General features: G+C 41.6%; 2 protein-coding genes across 4 annotated transcripts in view; one reads left to right on the forward strand and one right to left on the reverse strand.

Annotated features, from left to right (window-relative positions):
- LOC135089852 (protein slit-like) overlaps window positions 1-13221 on the forward strand; it is a 43756-nt gene extending 30535 nt beyond the window's left edge. The window contains 15 exon segments of the mRNA XM_063985980.1: window positions 318-450; window positions 926-997; window positions 1604-1675; window positions 2095-2166; window positions 2464-2535; window positions 3060-3240; window positions 3703-3902; window positions 4151-4290; window positions 4852-5021; window positions 5861-6059; window positions 6663-6897; window positions 7401-7624; window positions 8093-8349; window positions 8699-8897; window positions 9531-13221. Of these exon segments, the coding sequence (XP_063842050.1) occupies window positions 318-450; window positions 926-997; window positions 1604-1675; window positions 2095-2166; window positions 2464-2535; window positions 3060-3240; window positions 3703-3902; window positions 4151-4290; window positions 4852-5021; window positions 5861-6059; window positions 6663-6897; window positions 7401-7624; window positions 8093-8349; window positions 8699-8897; window positions 9531-9757 (2453 nt within the window). The 3' untranslated portion in view covers window positions 9758-13221.
- Window positions 13222-14147: 926 nt separating this feature from the next.
- Window positions 14148-21878, reverse strand: LOC135089857 (neurofilament medium polypeptide-like). Of its 3 annotated transcripts, none has more exons than XM_063986001.1 (6): window positions 21425-21877; window positions 19625-19702; window positions 19035-19343; window positions 18190-18283; window positions 17883-18000; window positions 14148-16637 (listed from the first exon to the last, which is right to left on the reverse strand). In XM_063986001.1, exons 1-5 carry the CDS (start codon window positions 21528-21530, stop codon window positions 17991-17993), a joined length of 597 nt encoding a protein of 198 aa, XP_063842071.1. In that variant the 5' UTR covers window positions 21531-21877; the 3' UTR covers window positions 14148-16637; window positions 17883-17990. The 3 variants fall into 3 exon arrangements, with proteins under 3 accessions (XP_063842071.1, XP_063842073.1, XP_063842072.1); XM_063986003.1 differs by lacking the exon at window positions 21425-21877 and adding an exon at window positions 20947-21004; XM_063986002.1 differs by lacking the exon at window positions 17883-18000 and having other exon boundaries at window positions 21425-21878.
- Between the last annotated feature and the right edge of the window lie 1389 nt (window positions 21879-23267).

A 23267-nucleotide genomic window follows, 5' to 3' on the forward strand; every position in this document is an offset into this window, starting at 1 on the left:
ATTTATCAGTGGTAACTAGGCTGTTAGTTTTGATTTATTTGGGAGCTTAAAAAGATTACACAGATTTATGGATGGGGATGGATGGGGATGGAGATAGGCAGGCATGTTTCATACAGGGACTGCCATGTGTAGGCCTGATGGCTTCTTGCACCAGCCCTTATTTTCTTATGTCCTTATGTTCTTAACTTTTACATGCATATATAGATGGATAGGTTATTGACTATAGTTTCAATACACACACTTATATAAAAAGTAACACTTTTAAATGCTCCCACACACCTTGGCTGCTGCCCACCCCAACACCTCCCTTCCTGCAGGGGACGAGGCGGGCTGCCTGGGAGTGGAGGAGCAGTGCCCGGCCGAGTGTCACTGCGAGGGCACAGTGGTGAGGTGTTCCAGGGCCAGGCTGCAGCACATCCCAGCCGGCATCCCCTCCCACACCACTGAGCTGTGAGTGATGCTGTTACCTTGGGGATGTAAAGGCCTTGAGCTTCCCCAATGCAAGAGTTAACCAGTGTGCTCAGTCTTTCATCCCCTTTTTCTGATAAACACTAGAACTCTTTCCCTGCTTCTGTATTTCCCTGTGCCTATGACTTGGAATGTATCTACTTTCATCCCTCTTCAACTCACTTCCCTAATGCAAGAGCTAACCAGTATTCTCAGTCTCTCATCCCTTTCTGATAGACTCTGGAACTCCATCCCTGCTTCTGTATTTCCTCCTACCTGTGACATGAACTCTCATACTCTAATTAAACCTTCCTATTAGGATTGGCAGCTTCAGTGAGCCTTTTTCATAACTTTTGATGCCCTAGGACTGATCATATCTTACATATAAAAAGAGAAAGGAATCATATACTTGCATTGTCTGTATTATGAATCATTCTGTAGTTAAAGATAGTTATTAATCTTTCCCTCCCTTCCTCAGGTATCTGGATGTCAATGAAATAATGGAGGTGGATGCTGACCGCCTCTCCCACCTCACAGCTCTTACTCGCCTGTAAGCAAAACTCTTATTCCTCACACAGTACAGTGATTTTTGTTTTGGAGGTGCAGTACAGGGAGCCACAATACTAACAGTGTGAATGATGAGTGAGAGTGTGTAGTGCCTTGCCTGAGCCATCCCATGTGAGATTGCCAGTCTGATGTATAGACAGATAGAAAGTATTTGTGTTTTTCATGAGCTATCTAAATAAGACTACCTCTCCACTAGGGACCAATAGGGATAAGAGTGTGAATATGTGTGTGTGTGAGTGTGTGGTGCCTTGTCTGAGCCATCCCATGTGAGATTGTCAACCTGGTGTGCAGATGGATAGATAGACAGTATTTGTGTTTTCATGAGCTATCTAAATAAGACTATCTCTCCACTAGGGGCTGACAGGGATAAGAGTGTGAATATATGTGTGTGAGTGTGTGGTGCCTTGTCTGGGCAAGACTGCCAACCTGGTATATAGACAGATAAACAGAATTTGTTTTTTTTTTTCATGAGTTTTCATAATAAATGTTCTAAGATACATTCGTTTACCCAAAGACTGTGAAGTGAAGTATAATAGAAAGTTGTATTACACAGGGAAACATTAACAGCATTCCCTTCCTCTCTTCTCAGGGACCTCAGCAACAACCAGATTGCAGTGCTGCAGAACAACACCTTCGCCAGCCTCCACCAGCTTTCCACCCTGTGAGTAATGCATCCACACTCACCACTACTGCTTATACTTGGTACAGGGTGGAAGGAGGCTTGGGAAATGTGGGTGAAGGATGGGGCTCAGTGAGAAATGTTCTTCAGTTCTCTTGCTGTGATGGCAAAAACTCTACTTTGTTAGTATTATCCACTCCACATGGGGAAATATCCCAAGCCTCATTGATTAGAGCAGCACATCACACCTTTCCTTTTTCATAGGACTAGAAATTTTTAAAAAATGCAGGGATGAAGATTTCCAGTCACCTAACCATTTCCATTATGTAGCCACCTTTTATAACAAACGGAATAATACAGTCTCTGATATCACAAGTAACGCCTTTCATTTCCTATCCCTTCCAATTTTACTGTTGCTGTTTTGCCATCTCAGTTCTTTATGTCATGTTACTTTCCTGCAGAATCGTGAGTTACAACAAGCTTCAGTGTCTGCAGAGGGATGCATTGGCCGGCTTAAGGAAACTGCGCATTCTGTAAGTCTCCCTCCCATAGTGAAGTATGTCATGACTTGAATATTACATGTCAACATAAGGATACTTTTACAAATTAATGGGTGACAGTGATGGGTGAAAATAGATAGGTATGTTTTGTACAGGAATTGCCATATGTAGGCCTGATGGCTTCTTGCAGCTTCCCTTATAGGACTGGCACCTCATTGGGTCTTTTATCTGATTTTGCTCTTTCTGTTGCCCCTCTTACATAAAAGAATAAATAGAAAAAAGAAATTGAGCAACATGGAATCTCACAGCATTCTTGACCTCCCCCCACAGGTCACTGCATGGCAACGATGTGTCAATGATCCCGGATGGAGCATTCAGGGACCTCGTCCTCATCACACACATGTGAGTCTGGTAACACTGCACCACATGGCTTTCCTACCTCACATTCCATTAATTGATCCACATCAGAAAGAAAGGAATTGCTTCTTTAGAGTGGTGGATGAATGGAACAAACCCAGTTGGTCATTAGTGATGAGTCATTTAAAAGATTAGACAAATGTATGGATGAGAATAATAGGTTGAAACAGACAGGTATGTTTTATACAGGGACTGCCATGCGTTGGCCTGATTGCTTCTTGCACCAACTCTTATTCTCTTGTATTCTTAAACGATTCTGAATTTTCAAAGTGCAATTCATGCCTTTTCCATTCACTTACTGATCAGATTGGGATATGAACATTATTTCCAAGTGTAGCTGTTTATATCAGCTCTTTTGTGTTGTGTGCAGAGCAATGGGTGCCAACTCCCTCTACTGTGTTTGTCAGCCTGATTCTTGCAATATGAGCATTATATTGTAGTGTAATTATTTATATCAGCTATCTTTTCTACTGTAATTGTTTATATCAGCCCTCTTGTGTTGTCTGCAGAGCAATGGGCGCCAACCCTCTCTACTGTGACTGCTCACTGGCCTGGTTCTCTGACTGGATCAAGGGTGACTTTGTGGAGCCTGGCATCGCTCGGTGTGCTGAGCCAGCTACCATGAGAGACAAGCTGGTCCTCACCACCCCCACGCAGGCCTTCAAATGTGTTCCCTCAGTGCCCGACGAGGTGAGGCAGGGTCAGTCTAAGGGTAAAGATGGAAATGTGGAAATGTAAAGCTGGGTGAATGTTTGTAATGAGGATGTGATTTCTGAGAATGTTTAGTTTATCTTTTCCATTCACTCCTCTAACTGACTGTCCATAAATCCATGCAACTGTGCTAATTCTAAATCTCTCCCTTGTGGTGTAAATAAACAAGAGAACTTAACCTTTTCACTTCAGTATGCAACAAATCACAGCACTAAAATCAACGAATGAAACCTTTATCAACACCTGCAGGAAAGAAAGGGATGAAAAACGTATAGATTTTGCAATTTCTAGTCAGTTTAACATTTAGAAATAACTGTAGAATGAGAAGAAATGTCCCTGTATAGTTATTAAGGAAAGATGCAGCAGATACCAGTGAATGGGTCAGCAACAAAAAGTGCATGCATCACATTGGCAGTAAAAAGCTTCCATCCCTCATTGCAGGTCCAGGCAAAGTGTGACCTCTGCTACACACACCCATGTGAGAATGGGGCCACCTGTCGCTCCCTGGCCAACCGCAGCTATGAATGTGAGTGTGCGCCTGCTTTCTATGGACCAAACTGCCAGTACAAGATTGATGCATGTTACGGCAACCCCTGTAGGAACTTTGGCACCTGCAAGATCCTGGAGGCTGGTCGGTTCAGGTAAGACACCCACTGAATATACTGAATGCCACTTAATTTGTGGAGTATAACATGATGCTTCTATACACATCAGACAGTGAAGTCCCATCCTCTTATTTTTCATGTTTATGTTTATGTGTCTATGATTTCCAACAGTAATTCTTCTTTTTTAATTATCTCTTCATCCTCATTTGTACCTGTGATTTGTGGTACTAGTTCCTTCATTACTTACCCTCATTTGGTTTCTCTCTCTCTCTCTCTGTGTATAGCTGCCACTGCCCTGCTGGTTTTGAGGGTGACCGCTGTGAGATCAACATTGATGACTGTGTGGAGAGCAAGTGTGAGAACAACTCCACCTGCATTGACCTTGTGGAGCAGTACAGGTGTCAGTGTCATCCAGGATTTACAGGTGAGTTTAGATGCATCATATTATTCCATTAAATCTCCTTCCTTCCTTCCTTCCTTTGTTGACTTGAAGTAGTAGTATTCAGTTTCCTTCTTTCCTTCCTTCCTTCCTTCCTTCCTTCCTTCCTTCCTTCCTTCCTTCCTTCCTTCCTTCCTTCCTTCCTCCTGCCCTCTGACTTGTAGTAACAGTAACATTCACTCTCATCTGATTACAGAACTTGTTATGCATAGAGAGAAAACTTAGCCAGCAGAAACTTAACAATGCCATAGCAGCAGCAGTATTCAATCCCATCTATTGAAAAGAGACAAAACAGAACTTGTTATACACATAGAGAAAATCCAGGAAGAGTTTAACAGTACCAAAGCAGCAGCAATATTCAGTCCCATCTGTTTCAAAGAGGGCTTAACTTTTCCAGCTTAACAATGCCAAAGCAGCAGCAATATTCAGTCTCATCTGTTTGAAAGAGGGCCTAACTTTTTCAGGTTAACAATGCCAAAGCAGCAGTAGCATTCAATCCCATCTGTTTAAAAAAGGTGTTAACTTTCCCATGACCATCTCCCTCAGGTGAATACTGTGAGCGCAAGATTCCCTTCTGCAGCAAGGAGTTCAACCCATGCAAGAACGGTGCCACCTGCCTCAACCACAACACTCATTATGAGTGCCAGTGCCTCCTTGGCTTTGCAGGAGACAACTGCACTGAGAATGTGGACGACTGTGTGAACCATCTGTGCCAGGTGAGCAGCAGAAAACATTAGACTATACTTAAGCCTTTCCCTGTGATATACAACCATTCACAATACTAAGGATACTAGATGAAACTTTTATATGCATCTACAAGAAAGAAAAGGGACTGGAAGAATATTTTTTTTATTATTATTATTATTTCTAGCCAGTTTAGAGATTGGAGATGGCTGCAGAACAAGATGAAATGTCTTTCAGAAGCTTAGTGGTTCAGGAAAGATGTGTGAAATTGCAGTGAAAGGGTTAAGGACATAGGAACATAAGGGAAACTGCAAGAAGCCGCCAGGACTACACGTGGCAGTCCCTACATGAGACATACCTGTATTCTACAAATTACCACCTATCATTCTCATCTATATGTTTGTCTAATGTTCTTTTAAAACTTCTGAATGATTTGCCACTAACAACCTGATTACTGAACCTATTCCATTCATCTAGAACTCTATTTCAGAACTAACTTCTTCCTATCTCTTTTTTTTTAAACCCACTATTTTTTGTCCTACCCTAACTACTGATCCTGAGAATTTTGCCTATGTCATCATATCCCCTATACTACTTGAAGACCTCCACCAGATCCCCTCTTAACCTTAACTTATTTTATTCTCATTACTGACACTGATAATTTTGCTTAGGTCACCCTCATCACATCCCCTATACCACTTGAAGACCTCTGTCAGATTCCCTCTTACCTTTTTCTCCTATCCTGATTACTGTCCCTGAGAATTTTACTTTTAAAATAGGATCAGTTTTCCCACACATCTACAAGGAAAGATACAACAATACACCACTTAATCCATACACAGTGAATGACCACCAACCATTTGGTTTACAGAATGGAGCCTCCTGTGTTGATGGCATTAATGAATACACATGTAAGTGTGTGAACGACTACTCTGGCAAGTTCTGTGAGGTGGGCCCAGCCGTTTACTTGCAGACCTCACCCTGCCAGCACAATGATTGTCAGAACGGAATCTGCTTCGTGCCACCAAACTCCAAGGACTATGTGTGCAAGTGCTCCCCAGGATTCTCAGGTAAGAAGTGGAGATGTACAGTAAAGTGGGTTAGCTGTACATCCCTCTATCCTCTATCCTGGCCCTCTTTTCTGTGAGCTTCTTTTGTCATCTTCCTGTTTTCCCTTTTGTCTGTGTCTATGTGCAAGTGTTCCCCAGGTTCTCAGGTAAGGGGTGAAGGTGTACAGTAAGGTGGGTCAACTGTACATCCCTCTTCCCTCTGTTCTGGCCCTCTCTTCCTGTGAGCTCCTTTTGTCATTTTCCTGTCTCCCCTTTTGTCTGTTTGTTTGCAAGTGTTCCCCGGGTTCTCAGGTAAGAGGTGAAGGTGTACAGTAAGGTGGGTTAGTTGTACATCCCTCTACCCTCTATCCTGGCTCTCCCTTCCTGTGAATCCCTTTTGTCATCTTCCTGTCTCCCCTTTTGTCTGTGTTTGCAAGTGCTCCCCAGGTTCTCAGGTAAGAGGTAAAGATGTACAGTAAGGTAAGTTAGCCGCACAATGTTATTTTCTGTCTGATTCTCCCCCTCAATATTTTTTGACTCATTCTCCTCCTCAGGGAAGAACAGTGTATTTTCCTGACTCTCTCTCCTATGTAACATTTCTTGACCTTCCCTCCTCCTCCTCAGGGAAGCACTGCGAGTACCTGACAAGGGTTCACTTTGGTGCCAACGACTCTTACCTGGCCCTGGAGCCCCTCAAGACACGGCCTTCCTCCAATGTCACCCTGCACCTGCGCACCACCCAGAAGGACGGCGTGCTGCTGTACACAGGTGACTCGGCACACCTTGCCGTGGAGCTGTTCATGGGCAGGGTGAGGGTGTCCTATGACGTGGGTAACTATCCTGTCTCCAACATGTTCAGGTGAGCCACTTCACTGCTCGACACAAGTTGCATTCTGTCGTAAATCATTATTCCCTCCTTCCTTTGTGCCAGAGATTAGATATTTCCCCTTCCATATATGTTTCTTGCCAGGGAAGGTGCTAGGAAAGGTACCAAGGGTTAACATCTTTCCTTCCATTGATGTTTCTTGTTAGTAAAAATAGGTAAACCAGAGACTAAATCTTTGCTTCTGTTGTTTCTGGCTAGTGAAGATATCAGGGGCTAGATCCTCCCTTCCATGCTTGTTCCTTTTGTAAAAATAAATCAGGGATTAAATTTTTGCTTCCATTATTTCTAGCCAGTGAAGATATCAGGGACTAGATTAAGTTTGCCTGTAGCTTCTGTATCAGTATCTGCTCTTTATGAATCCTATATCTGATTCTGATTGTGGAGACATACTGCACCAGGAGTCCTCTTTCCATGGCAATATTCTCATGTCTGGTGAGGTGCAAACCTGAGCTACCTGTGCCTTGCCTTGCCCACAGCTACGAAATGGTGAACGATGGCATCTGGCACACAGTGGAACTGCTCACCATCAAGCAGAACTTCACTCTGCGCATCGACCATGGCACCGCCCGCTTCATTGTCAATGACGGCACCAACGAGTACCTGCAGACCACCTCGCCCCTCTACATTGGCGGCCTGCCCAGGGAAGTGGCAGAGGAGGCAGCTAAGAAGTGGCACCTCAGGGACACTGGGAGCTTCATTGGTAAGCAGCACACCTTGTCTTTCTCTGATGTGTTCACAGTATCTAATCGGCTGTGGGTCTTACAAGCAAAGTATAGTGAGTGTATGTGTGCCACTGGTACTCGGGTACAGGAATGTAAGATTGCTGAAAATGCAGTGAGAGGTCAGAATTGATAAAGAACAGATTTTTGTATGTATGATAAATGATGATGGGGATGAACTGTCTGAGGGTGGTGGTGTGTACTGTGCCCCCACAGGATGTCTGAAACCTTTATGGGTGGCTGAGGGTGTGTATTGTGCCTCTCTAGGGTATCTGGAGTGGGTATACTCATGTCTTGTGCCCCAGCAGAGTGTTTGGAGTGGGTATACCTTAATGGGTGGCTGACAGTCTGCATTGTACATCCACAGAGTGTTTGGAGTGGGTATACTCATGTAGTGTGCCTCCACATTGTGTCTGGAGTGGATACACTCATGTGTTGTGCCTCCACAGGGTGTCTGGAGCGAGTGTACCTCAATGGGCGGCTGAAGGATCTTGGCTCAGGGCAGCAGCACAAGGTGGCGCCAGGGTGTGGAGGGGAGGAAACAGTGAGGGACCAGGGGCAGCGAGGGATGCAGGGGGTGGTCATTGCAGCAGAAGGTGAAGGACCTCTGGTCTCTGGCACCTCCAAGGTCACTCAGAGGCCCGGTGGTCCTGCCATGGATGAACAGGACTGCCCTCACAACACTTCCATTGCAAATGAAATCCAGGTAAGGATCAAGGACTGCATTCCTAAGTGACTTTGGTGCCTTGCCTCTGTCTGTGTGAGTGATAAGAGATATTTTCTATATGCCAGATGTGCATTGGTTCTCAAATAGAATGGTAGATAAGTGAAATAGATTCAGTATTTTATATTGTTAGTGTTGAGTCATTTAGGGGTTTTAAAAAAAGATTAGACAGATCTATGGATGAGGATAATTGGTGAAGATAGGTAGATGTGTCTTACTCAGGGACTGCCACATGTAGGCCTGATGGCTTCTTGCAGCTTCCCTTCTTTTCTTACATTCATGTGAGCTTGACAGAAATACTTGGCCCTGATCAGTTGCCTGTCACCCTCAGGTCCACCCACCTGTGCTGGAGGAGACAGAAACACCTGCTGAGGAGGAGGAATCAGGAGATGAGGAGGCAGCCAGGGTTGACCCATGTGAGAATCACAAGTGTCGCCGTGGCCGCTGCAAGCCACGTCGCAAGGCAGATGGCGCCACAGACTACAAGTGTCGTTGCCGGACAGGGTGGTCAGGCCGCTTCTGTGACCAAGGTGAGTTTGTGAGAGATAATGACCATCTTTAAGTGTTAACCACTTCTTGCCTTCATACATACAAACAAAACAAAATATAGCCTTATGGAAAGGAACAGTCTCTTGACCCACCATACTACTATACTTAAAACTCATTTTATGTTTAATAATTTGGCTGCATGCAGTTCAGTCTTTTACAGCACCTGTCCAGAGTATGGTGCTGTGAACTGCAGTCAGTTAAACATTCCTAAGTAGCTTCTCATTCAGCACACCTGCTGTAACAGCACCCTCTGAATGGACAGCATCTCTCTGAGCTGGTCTGACACCATACAAATCCAGTTGAATGAATAATGTTATAGTAAACAACAGTCTACCTCATTTCCTCAGAGCTGCTAGTCACTCCCTTCATTTTCCTGGTAATAAATGTGAAAACCTGTGTTGACATTATTTTAACACTGCTATGATGCTGATCTGTGCTGTGAGTGGCTGCAGCAAGACATCAGTATCTGCAAGCAGTCTCACATCTTTTCAAGGGTGGACAAAACATGAAGTATTCCTCTCCTCTGCCTTCTACACAACTTTCTCCTCAGCCTAGTAACATCAGTAGCAGTATTAAATAGGTATTGGCTAACCAACCATGTGTTCTGCCTGCAGCTCCCACATGCCGCAAGGAGCAGTTCACCGAGTACTACGTGGAGAATGGCTGTCGCTCCCGCCGGCCCATCAAGAACGCCATCTGCAGTGGCACATGTGGCTCCCACTGCTGCAAGCCACGTCGCACCAAGCAGCGCCAGGTTCGCCTCATCTGTAATGATGGCACGTCCTACAAGAAGGAAATAGAGATCATCAGGAAGTGTCGGTGTCGCAGGAGGTGTTACTGAGGTAGTCATGCCAGTGTGGAGGTGGAGTCATGTTAAGTGCCACAGTCATAACCAGATACAGGAACCACTTTTTTTTTTTTTTTTTTTTTTTTTTTTTTTGGCACTACCCCATAAGTCAAGTATTATCTGACACTCGAGTCATTATGGATTGCCAAACTGCAGTGGAAAGTTGGTGGACGGCTGTCGGAAGCGACACAGGGAGGCCTGGTGTGCTGGGCGTGGCTTGGGGAGTGTCCCTTGCTTGTGCACCTGGACACTGGCTGATAGGCAGCTCAGTGGAGTTGTGTGCTGGAGAAAGTGACTTATTTCTCATAAAACAAACAAAAAATAAATAAACAAAATAAATAACTCAATAAATAAAGAACACTAAACAGTGAGAAGGAAGAAAGTAGAAAGTGTAGAATGCTTTGAAAGACATACTTAACAACATGAAATGGCAAAGACAGTTGACCTGAGAAAAGCAGATATTGTTTGCCCTTGAGGTATATGAAGCAACCTGATGAACATAGGCTAGCAACCATACGCTGCACAATGAAGACCCAGGAGAGTAGCACGGCAGATGGACAAAGGTGTTAGATATTATCAAAGTTTAGATCATTTGAGACGCATTGAGAGCACTCCCTCCTTATAACTTACAGTTTCATTTGGAGTGGTGTATTGCATGTGTAGTTCCCATATCTACTACTATCCTTAAGACCAGCAGCAGCAGCAGCAGCAGAGTAGATAAATAATAATATTATTAATAATAATGATAATAATTATAATAATACACCTTTTACCCTCACTACGTACCTCATAAGCCATTGTGTTTGCTAGCTGTGGAAGCTTACAATGTGTATGTCTCCTATATCAAAACATTACATGTAACTGTTTTACATAGCTAAGGCAAGTCTGTGTATGAGGAGGAAACTTTCTCTAAACCACCTGCTTAACTATTATCCAACTCATAATATATATATATATATATATATATATATATATATATATATATATATATATATATATATATATATATATATATATATATATATATATATATATATATATACACACATAGATTTAAGTGTTTAAAAATGTATATAGTGATTAAAAAGTAACTATTCAATCCTGCTTTAGTTTATATTATAAAAGTCGACAAGTGAAGTGATGGAAATTGAACACCTTCACAAGTCAGTTATTCAAAGTTTTATAGAAACTCCAAGATTTTTTTTCTACTCGTTTTGAAGTATGAAGTATCAGATCATTAATATTTTGTACAGATGCGGAGACATATCTGTGCTATTATAGTTTCAGATGTAGTCTAGTCGGTCAGCCTTTCTCAGTGGTGCTAACCTAGACTCTAAAGCTCTTGTCAAATAAATAAAAACTCAATTCTGCTCAACATTCATCTCAAATCTTCATCACTTGGCCACATTTGAACTAGTGAGAAGGAAGAGCCGCCTGAGGGAGGCTTGGCTGTCTACTGTAGCATAAGCTCCTTGCCTTTGTGCCATAACTTCTGAGTGTCAGGTCAGGTCAGAAGCTTGGCTCCAAGTTCCTATTTAACCTTATTCTCAGCAGCCCAGTTTTCTGATCTCCTTTGTTACTTACCCTAGTAATGAGCAACAAGAATACCTCCCTCGACTCACTTGAGTGGTCCTGGCCTATGTAGATGTTATGATAAGCTTGCCTCTGCCTGGCCTGACTCAATTATAGAAATATGTAAAAGTGTCTGTTAACAGCATGACATCAGGTGAGGTTCACAAAGCTGGGTCTCTCACATCATGTTGAGTTCTCCCTCTACCAACACTTTACAAGCACCAGCTATACTCATGTCTTGTTGTGTTTCCTACTTCTATACACTGATGCAGGTATAGACCAAGCCCAGACCAGTAGTGAAATGTCTGCCATTGGTGCTCCAAGAGTTGAAGAAGTCAGACAAGCAAAATCCTTTCCCAGATGAAGAGATGAAACAACCAAAATTCTTTCCTAACTGATCTCAGGCAAAGTCCTTCCCCATTGAACTCAGAGGAACCAAATCCTTTCCTAACTGGACTGCAACAACCTAAATCCTTGTCCAAGTCACTTTAGGATCTTGAGACACACTTTCTTTCCTGTGTCCATCACAAGAAGGCATACAGATGGCAGTACGAGTTTCTTCCAGTAATGTGAAGATTCTTTATCATGTAACCTTGGAGTTTTCTATTCTTGTCCTGCTTTGGATTATATAATACCTAGAACACTTCAAGAGAACTTCCTGTGACTTTCTCCTGGAGACACAAACCCCTTCAACAGAATTTTCCATTGATCTTCATACAGATGTTCTTGAATCAAAACAACCAAGTCAATCTCCTGATGAATCTAGCCTTCTCATTTTCCATAAATTAAATACTTCACTAGAACTTCCCACGACTTTTTTTCCTGGAGACACAGATCCCTTAACAATAGAATTTTTTATTGATCTTTATACACATGCTCTTAAATCAAAATAACCATGCCAATTTCCTAATGAATCTAGCCCTCTCAGTTTCTATAAGTTAAATGTTATCAAAGCCACACAAAACTCATGGTGCATCCTAACAAAATATGTGTGAATTATAGTAATGTGTATCTCTCTTCATACTTTACTTACACTCATCTTGCTCAACATGTCACCTCAGATACCTCAGTGGATGTTGTTGAAGCTACCAGTAATGCAGCCATGGACTCTATCACCTCATTATGCAGCATCTCATCCCATTGTTCAGCTGTTATGATGGTTTCTGCATTTATTCCTCTCTCTCTCTTTGTGATCAGATGTACTCATGCCACCATCAGAAAAGCTACAGTGGCATTTTTTTTTTTTTTTTAAGTTTTACGCACTTTCCCTTCCTCATCTTGCAACAAAATATTGGCAATCATCCCAAGATTCCCATAAAAGCAACTTGTATTTTTCTTTACTCAAGACAAAGCAGACTATATGTACGTTTCTGCTTATACATGATCATATACACAAAGCTGTACAATTCTGTGGTCACAATAGTTTCCTGTATAACAGTAACAAATGAGGGTACTCAAGGTGTGTATATTTGCTGGTTTCAACCCTTGTTTGTAAATATTTTCTGTATGCTGAGTCAGAAGGCAGCAGCTGGGACGTGCCAGTGATTTGGGTGGACACAGGTGTTGGAGGAAATGGAAGCAGAATGTACATACTTGTCTTTGTTCTAACATTAAAGTGTATGATTGCGGCTCTTCCCATCATCTTCAATATGATTGCAACTTGGAATTGCAAAACCTATACTTTCATCATGAAATTACAAATAAATTATGGGTTTTTAAGGCAGTAAAAACTTTCCTTTGAACTTCTGTGGCTTTCAACACCACCAATGACTGATCTCCATTGGCCTCCCTCATCATCCACCCAATTCTCATGAGCAGAATACCTTATAACCTTCTGAGATGTACAAAACTCCAGTCTTAATGATAATATATAATCTGATATGTCCTCTTCAGTGTTTACAATACAGTGACCTCAATCCAGATGACTTGTATTTCACAAAGATTGGTAGGGAAAGCACACTTATAAAACATGTTTTCCATACAACCAATGCTCACATCTTTTTACCAATCTTCCCACTGATTCAGATGATGCTGTGTGTAATGGAGATGAGGTAACTGAGGAGCATGTAAGGATCAAAGGAAAATTAACAGTCCTAGGACTGGTGTTGAAGGAAAGTTGGCTGACCACAAAAAAATGGGAATGAGGAAAGAATGGAATAGGTGAAGGTGACTCAATCTAATGTAAGGCTCAGGGAAGAGCCACAAGAGATGGATGTGCAGTGTCAAGACAGCATTTGGAGCAAGGGGTGTCTGTGGTTATGCACAAGTTTATGAATGGAGAGCAGCTGTGAATGCATGAACAGAGACATGGCCTTGAGGATATCAGTGGGAAGTTCTCTCACATTTGATCCAACCAGCTGATCAGATAAGATGCCAATACTAGAGGGAAAGACCTGAGCATCATGGTGTGGCAAGCCTCTGGTACTGTTGGATCCCAGTGCAGATGCTGGTATGCCGCACAGTTCATCCTCCAGTGGTCTCTCTCCAAGAGGCATAGGGGCTGAGATGTAAGGAAATATGTGTGAATGTGAAAGTGTGCAAGAAGATGCCTGGTCCTGGCTACTCCCTTCCAGGATAACATTAGTCTGGTACACAGATACAATATTCAGCGTTTGCTGCCTCATCCTTCGTCATAAATCCTCAAGATCCACAATAATGGATGGCTTGCAAGTCTGGCAGCAACACAGGTCAGTGTTAATAAGAGACTCCACATCAGACGTGCCTTAGCAACCGCTAGGGAAATAAATCCTATGAATGTGATATCCTTGTTCTATTGAGCTCACCCAACACCAAGGTTTTCAAAAGTAAATCAAACTGTGCGTTTTTTTAATCTCAATAATTGACAAATTTCTAATTTTAGGAAATAATTGCAACAGTGTAGCTTTCCTTTAATTTTAAAATATCACTAACACTAACTCAAGATAATATTCTTTGGTGACCAAAGAGAAATAAGAATCTGAACAATCTGCAGCTTAAAAAAAAAAAAAATTACAATTTGATTCCTTCTTACAAACACAAGTTTAATACACATCTACAACTTGCTATTTTCTTTCTACAAATAGATATCTAAAGGTAAAAGATGTGAGAAAACTATTCTGTTCTCTGGTAACATAACATTATATATAATTATGATGAACTAAGCACCACTTGGTGGGGAAAAAGTTTTCATGTAATGAAATTCTTAAAAGACCAAAAATAAAATGTTATTTGTATACTTACAAGACTACAAAAACTACACATCACATAGCAAAACATATGGGATCAAAAAACACTATCTAAGATTCTCTTAACCTACATCAGTATCTGTTTGGAGAGTCTGTGTTCATTGGTCCTGGCTAGAGGCGCGGCACAAGGCACCATGGGTGACACTTGTCCAGCACCACTGCCAGCACCTACGAACTTTGTACATTTGATAAAAAATACCAGGGACACAAAACTCAGTGACTTAGCGGTGCATCACCTGGAGGAGGCTCTGGCCACTGAGCCCCATGCCTGGGTGCTCTAAGGTGTCCAGTCTTTGGGGAGCAAAGCTTTGACCCTCGACCTTCATTGCAGGAGCACCCAGCAGAACTCAGTCCCTTGCCTGCCACAGGCGATTATCCTTTCATGACACTCTGCTTAGGAAAACTGATGCATGGAAATAAATTAATCTTTCATGAATATCTACAGGAATAATGGACTGCAATGTAACAGAAACCAACCCTAATGAACCAAAACTGGATCAGATTTCAAGGCATTAATATGACAAACTTTATCTTTATCAAATTAACTAAAATTAAATTTAAAATTAAATTTAATGTAAACTTCAATAACTCATTTTATCAAGAAATATTAATTCGGAAATTGGATTGTTTGGTTTGAAGAATACCAGTAACAAGTACTGACAGAAATGGGCACAGGTCTACTTCAGTCACCTTCCCTGTCTCTCCAGGCCACCCACCACTAGTCATCTAAAGGGCATTAATAAGCAACACACTCCAAGGGTTGGCAAGGCCCACTCTACTCATCACTGTCAAAGAACTTTTCAACAGGAAGAGAAATACCACACCAGGTGATGGCACTCCCAATCAGTGCATGGACTCTTGTGACAAGTAACCTCATATAATCAATCACTTACAAGGAATTTAACACCCGATTTTCATGCACACTACAAAAGTTGACAAGGATGTATCCATTATTTGGAGCTCAAAAAATAAATAAATAAATAAATAAATAAATAAAATAAAATAAAATGAAATAAAATAAAATAAAATATATAAATAAATAAATAAAATAAAAAAATAAAAAAATAAGGAAAGAAAAACTAATTAGCTAAGATCTTGGTTATCATAAGAAATAAACTTGAATACTGCAGACATTACTGAGGCAGCATCATTATAAAAGATATGCTTAGTGCTTTAGACAGATGAGAACATGAGAAAATGCAGCTCTACAGGATAACCTCTGTCATCTAAGATAAGAAATTGTGCATTGTTTCCTTTGTGATATGTTTGACTCATGGCGACTTGTGGTGATTCCAATACCCTAAATCTGTCAACTGAAAAGAATCTGAGTACACAGATGAGATGCATGTATGACATTTAAATAAAACTTTATTTTTTGGATACTAACTTCTTGCTTGTTGCTAAAGAAAGCATTCCAGTAGTACCTTATAAGTTCTCGAAGCTTATCTTACAGTCCGAGTTTCTTCTATTATTTGAAGATTTCATAACTTTCATTACAAGTTTCACAGCCCTAGACACTCGTCAGCCAAATACTAATTTACAAAAATAGTGAGATACTGGAAAATATATCCCATAAGCCAGCCACTTCCTTAGATATGTATTACTACAGTAAGCATTGGTGGAGATAGCAGGCAACCTTCAATAGGTTCACACTTATACATTAGTGGCAAACCATCCTGGCCACTCTATGTTGCCCCACAACTGAGCTAATCCAGACATGAGTTACCTCACAGACTCACATGGTCATGTCAATTACTGCTTGTCCCACAGCTCCACCAGACAAGCAACTCATGTAACCTTGCTTTTTAGTTTTCCATCATCTTAACAAAAAGAGAACACAACTGACAAAGGGAAAGATATTGATAACATGCTATGGGGAAAAATGCTAAAGTAAGAGATGAGGCATTCCTAGCAGAGTGTTGGTAAATCATTGTCTTCTTCCTGGTAGTTGTTTACAGAAGTTCCTCAATACTGGTGAGAACATTTGATGCCTCAGGAAACTTGAGCTTGCGTGGTGGTCCCTTCTTGAGGCCTGACCACACCAGGACAGACTCCCCATCCTCAAAGGTTACCGTGATCTGAAAGAATGAACACATGTACAGCGATGTACTCTAACAAACATTTAAAACTAATTCCTACAAGTCCCAAAACACCTAAGGCTGTGCCATCAAATGATTTTCCATTAAGAATTTGTCTCTTGACCATCTACAGTGTGATGCCTTTCATGGCGAGTGCCTTCGCAGTGACAAACTTGAAACACAAAAACACACACACATAAATAACAGAACTGAATGAAGTAAAACATTAAAACTTATAGAAAGTTTGGAACAACCATGTATTACAAAATCAAGTGCTCTTTTTACTCAGGAAGAAACCTAAAAGAGAGAGAGAGAGAGAGAGAGAGAGAGAGAGAGAGAGAGAGAGAGAGAGAGAGAGAGAGAGAGAGAGAGAGAGAGAGAGAGAGAGAGAGAGAGAGAGAGAGAGAAGAACTGACATATATAAAAAATATTCACAATGAAAGTACAAGAGTAATTCAGTAACAGACCAAAGTCACTGCCTTGTATAATATAAATAATTAAGATATCTTACTTTGTAACTATCAATCATGCATTTTCTATCATCAACAGTTTCCAATAGGTATGTACTACATCTCAGTATAAAGTCATGCTAGAGGAAATCCAAATGAGTGAGGTCAAATACTAGAAAAGATTCAATTGATACAAGAAGACTTCTACTTTCTCTTTCTCTCTCTGTAGCAACAGAGACAACTGTCTGAAACAAACTCCATGTTTGTTTCTGTAGCAGAGGGCCAAAATCATCCATATGATCATTATGAGCTTTCAGCACAGCTTAACAATGTTGTGCATGATGCATAATATCAATGTTGAGACTATGCATGAATATCCACCAGCAAAGTTGAGAGTGATGGCACATAACTGTCAGGCAGAGTCGCACACTACAATGGTGACAAAGTGATTACCACCACTGTGGCAATTCTTCACTTTCCAAATCTCTAGTTCTCCTCTCATCATTCTTCTTCCATTCACCTTACCTCTCCTCTCAAAGAATCATCCACTTCATAATCATGTCAATACTTTCTTTACACCCCCAGCCTTCTCCTCCATTGCTTCTCTCATCTCAACCTTTGTTTTGTTTCTCTAAATCTAAGGTCTCCTTATTACCACTACATGTATGCATGCTTGTGTGTCTATGTACATTCATAAGAGCTATCAGGCATCAGAAAATGTCTACATCGCATCCTAAGGAATACAAAGACAAGAAAAACAAAAATAAATATAAATAAAAAAAAAATACTGACATACCTCAAAAGTTTTGGAGCGTGGTTTTTTTGGATTGAGTTCCACCTCAATATTGGGGAACATGGAACGGATGCTGTCAGTCACCTGAACAGCATTCCGTTTGAACACGCTTCATGATTTGCTGTAAAAGACACACATACCTACTAATTTCTTTTTCCATTATTGCTTATGGTAATGTTTCCTACATGTAAACCAATTGTGTCAGTTCTCTAAGAGAAGGAAAAGATAATGAAAACCATCTGCCTGAGGCAAGCCAAATTAGCGCCTCACACATTAACAGTAAACTCCATCACAGACCAGCAGCACTCACCAGTGCTCAACAGAAACCTTCTTCGGCTTGCGGCCACGTCTGCCTTTGGTGGGTGCTGGAGCAGGGGGGGCTTCTGGCTCCACCTCAGCAGGGGCTGTAAAAAAAAAAGAAGAAAAAAAAAAATTATAAATCAACTGTACATAGAAGACACGAGTACAAATAGTGCTTAATTTAAATGTACAAATATGTCCTGCACATCTCAACAAAGATGATCAGTCCTGAGCAGTGTTGGGTGAAGCTGGTCACAGTGGCACTCAGTCCTGCACCAAAGCATGGGATGTTAAGAATCTCTTGCTCCAGACAGGCCACGTTCCAAACTTTGATCTTGACACATATATGACAGAAGGCCAACTTGTCCAAACAGTCTTTAGGTGGTGCTCCAATAACTCATATCAAATTAAATATCACAGACCAAAGTGAAGCAACAAAACACATACAGAATAAGAACAGGTAACAGATGGACACTTTTTGCCTTGAGTGAAATGTCTACATATCTGTAACAGAAAATTAGATAATAAAAGACATGGAAATTAATGAAAATGCCACATTCATATTTGTTTGATGGCTGCTTAAATGAGATGCCTGGTAAAACCCATTTATAAGCAGAGGAGGCAATAGGGCCCCAAGAAGACAAAGGCATGGAAACTTAACCTTCCATGGCTCATTGCATTAAAGAAACAATCATTTACATAACAGACAGGCATTTCCTTAAAGACAGGTAGGAGACAAGTAGATTCACCTGTACTTCCCCACACCTTTGCCTTCCAGACCTGTAGGTAATCCAGTCAATCTTTGTGTGTATAAACCAATACACATGCTTTGCTAGACAGCAACTTTTGTAATACCTTCTGGTTCATTTTCTTTTTCTTCTGCAACAGCTTCTTCTTTGGGCGCTTCCTCTTCTTTTGGCTCCTCTGCTACTTTTTCCTCTTCCTCTGGTGCTGCTTCTTCATTATTTTCCTTTTCCTCTTTTGCTTCTTCCTCCTCCTTAGCAGGTTCCTCTTCTTCCATAGGCTCTTCATCCTTCTGCTCCTCCTCTTCTTTTTCCTCTTCCTCAGCAGCTACACCATTCTCCTCAGTCTTTGGCTCCTCCTCCTCCTCCTCTGCCTCTTCTTCGTGAGCATCACCATTAGTCTGACCATTCTCTTTTTTCTCTGTCAATGGCAATAAAATGATAATGATGGAATCTACATTACTAGGAGCCTTCCTGTATGCCTCACATTTTCACAACAATATTTAATTTGGAGAAAATCACTATTATTTAAGGTAAGATAATAAAATTCCAAAAGAAAATCCAACTCCAGAGAGAGAGAGAGAGAGAGAGAGAGAGAGAGAGAGAGAGAGAGAGAGAGAGAGAGAGAGAGAGAGAGAGAGAGAGAGAGAGAGAGAGAGAGTCAAATGAATGCCAATTGAGGTATGGGACATCTGCAGTTACCTTCTACTGGAGGGGGTACTGCCTCTGCTTCTTCTTCCTGCTCTTCAACGATTTCTGGCTCTGGCTCTTTCACTGGCTCTGAAAGCACGTAAAAACTCACTTCAGTCCCTTCCTTCTGCCCCCATCCCATTCACCACCCACTCACACCCCTTACGTAACATGTTCATAAACATGTCATCCTGTGGCAGAGGAATTCCGCTATCAAATCTTGGAAAACTCAGGAATGGAGTAGAAAAAGAAATGGAATTCAATAAAGGCAAAGTACTAAGTAATGCATTGTGGGGGACAACCATGGCGAAGTACAAGAAACAACATCCTCCTCCATATCAATAAAGCAAGCCAGTCACTACATTAATCATACAATCCGCGAAAACTAGCATGAACCGGTGCGGAGGGAAGTCGCCGGCAGGCAACGCACCTCACGAGGGCGGACACGCACTTGATTTACACACTGAAATCTCTTACAATAAAAGGCGTGTTTATATAACTGACCCCGCGTGTAATATCTCACCTGGAGTAATTATAACCCAACCTTACACGTCAAAAATCATGAATAACGATTTAATATATTGTCCTCGGGTTGTCTACGGACCTCCCCACCCAGACCACAGCCCTGGCACACTCAGACCTAAAGACCTTGGCACCATTCTCCTTTGTCTATGCCAGGGGCTCGAGGACCGGGATCTATAGTCTGTACGTTTAAAATCATGATGCCAACAACAATATTCATTATTATCAAGTTTTATTTTCTCTTGATTTCTCTCGGTGAAGGTCTAGTCTTGAACTCCTCGCCAACATTCACCCAACCAAAAGTACAAGAATCACAAAAATAAAGAAACACTGGAGAGTTGGCTAATTCAGATGCAGCAAAGCAAAACCAAAGGACAAACACACAGGAGTCAGAGTAAGATCACCTAAAAAGTTTTCCACCTTTTGTTTAAAGCTGGATTTCTTAAACGCTTTGCTCTTTCATCAATCAAGTCTATTTACAAAGGCCAACAAGATGATCAGTCTGATTCTGAAGGGCGAGTTTTCATTAACGAGGTAGAACCTTTGTTTAAATGACCACTGGAACTATGAAAGCATAATTGAAAACCCTTCATCTTCAACTAAAGCTTGCCAAAATGTAAGAACTAAGAAGGTTTAAAATACATAAGTGAATGAACAGCGACTATTTTGAGGCAGAGAATTCCAAAGACCAACAATCCGAAGAGAAATATCATATCACACCAATAACATGACGCGGAACAAATACAAGCAAAGTTAAATGGATATCATTTATCTATAACACAACACCTATGGTACATCAGTATCAGACGCACGCAATATATTCCGAAGTGGCTTCACATTCATGAGGACAGTCATGGTTCGTTCCCGCCACTTTCCTCTCGTACCCACGTGGCAACACCACCGCTCATGTGCACCAAATTGCCTGCCCTCAAATGCTACTGACACACGCACACACACTCCTAAGACTTGTCACGTGATGTATCACTCAACACAGCACGGTACACACAAAGCTGGGCAAATTCACTGAAAAAAAAAAATCCACTTTTTTTTCTTTTTTACTGATAAACTTCCACTTCAAGCGCTGAGACACGACTGCCTCACCTCCCCATGCCCTTTTTTTTTCTGGGGGGAGCGGAGGGTGGGGGGGGATGGAGGGATAAACAAAGGAATGAAGAAATGAAAAGGAGGCAGTGTCGAATTAAATAGGAACGAACCATGACTGTCCTCACGAAGGTCTCGGTGTTCCGTCTCTTGAAGGAGCACCTCGACAGCCTCTGCTCACGCACTCACCTGCCTTCTTGGCCTTTACAGGTGCCTTCCGTTGCCTCTTGGCGGGTGGCTCCACTCTAAGAGTAGGCTCCTTCCTTCTACCACCACTGCTGCGTGTAGTTGGCATCCTCTCTAGCTGAGTTTCCACGTTCAAGTGTTCCCGTCTGCTCAGCAACACGCTCTGCGGCTCCCTCCCGGACAGAACTTACCGACTCAAACACCCTTTTTCCAATTTAAGTCTTATGCTGAAACAAGTACGTTGTTTGCAGTATCCTTACGCTTGAAATTGAAGCAAGATGATACTAAAAACATTGTCGTTGTTCAACATTAAATGGCATGGCGTTAATGTGGCGAAATTAATGTTCGGTAAGACATGTTGTGGCATCCCGCGGTGGGAGGTGGAGGGGCTGGGATGGATAGAGGCGGACCCAGTCAACTCTTACACGGCATGTTACATAAGCCAGCCCCACGCTTACTTATATAACGCGGCAATAAACCTTCAACGTACGGCGCCGTACGTTGAAGTGAAACAACAGTCTAGGCATATGTATCTATTTCCTAGTATTCCTCCATTTTTGTAAGTGAATAGTGCCCGTGCAGTGCTCCCGCCGCTGTCACTGCTCAAGATTACTTTCGGTCACAACTCATGACCGATTCGAATAATGCAGGGGAGTGCGTATGGCTCACGTACTTACATAGTATGAGGCAGCTAGCCATAATTCTATGCTATTAACACTTGGTTTCATCGCTGACATGAAAGGGCGGGTGGGTATATCGACATGTGTGATCGAAACGGAACAAATAATTCACTCATCTGCTTATAATCATCCCTTGAGTTCGTTTCTGTATTCAACTTCTTGGGAACGGCAAACCGAGTGAACTGTTTTCCTCATTTCTAGCATCCTGAACAATGAATATATATATATATATATATATATATATATATATATATATATATATATATATATATATATATATATATATATATATATATATATATGTGTGTGTGTGTGTGTGTGTGTGTGTGTGTGTGTGTGTGTGTGTGTGTGTGTGTGTGTGTGTGTGAACTTGCATTTTCCTTCAAGTTAAGAGATCGCGTGGAAAAGTTTCTATGATGAAGTTAAGTTCTGTTAAGGAAGAACTGTTGGAGCGAAGCCATGGGAGCGATCAGCGAGTACCTTTCCCAAACTAGACCACCAAAATAGGTTACTCATAGGCTCGCTACTAATTCGTCTTGATGCTCTCGCTCTAGAAATATATACTAGCTTGATAACATTAATGAAAGATCCATCACCTTCAAGAAAGTAGATAAAGAAGTTTAAGGGGAAAGACACGTTCTGTACCTACTAGTATGATCTAGAACATCTACTGGATTCCTGAGAAATGTGAATCGATACAAGGTCCTGACCATTCCGGACCAAATCAGATGGAATGTAGAGTTGCCATTCCTGTTATTAAGCAAAACATAGCAGGTGTGTGTGTGTGTGTGTCAGGTTTGGCAGGCTAGGTTACTGGTAGTACTACTATTGTAGTAAGGGTGGAGAACCAGGCGTAACTCAACTCTCTCTCTCTCTCTCTCTCTCTCTCTCTCTCTCTCTCTCTCTCTCTCTGCGTACAGCATAATACAGAATAGCTCAGTCTTAAGAGATTTCATGTTCAGCTAGTGTAGAAAACAACACATTTCCCATATTTGGCGTTTATATAATCACATTCGCCTGACCAGATCGTTTGTAGTGGACAAAAGGAAATTCTCTCATTGAGAGAGAGAGAGAGAGAGAGAGAGAGAGAGAGAGAGTGTGTGTGTGTGTGTGTGTGTATGTTAACCTACATGTATATCATATACTCATATTTACTTCAATTTTAC

Source organism: Scylla paramamosain, chromosome 33, assembly GCF_035594125.1.
Source record: "Scylla paramamosain isolate STU-SP2022 chromosome 33, ASM3559412v1, whole genome shotgun sequence".
NCBI lineage: Eukaryota > Metazoa > Arthropoda > Malacostraca > Decapoda > Portunidae > Scylla > Scylla paramamosain.

Excerpts from the sequence above, each read along its gene's own strand:
- LOC135089857 (XM_063986001.1), bottom strand. The coding sequence starts at position 21,530 with ATGCCAACTACACGCAGCAGTGGTGGTAGAAGGAAGGAGCCTACTCTT. Across the intron at positions 19,344-19,624 it reads AGTACCCCCTCCAGTAGAAG|AGAAAAAAGAGAATGGTCAG; the intron begins GTAACTGCAGAT and ends TGCCATTGACAG. Across the intron at positions 18,284-19,034 it reads AAAAGAAAATGAACCAGAAG|CCCCTGCTGAGGTGGAGCCA; the intron begins GTATTACAAAAG and ends TTTTTTTTACAG.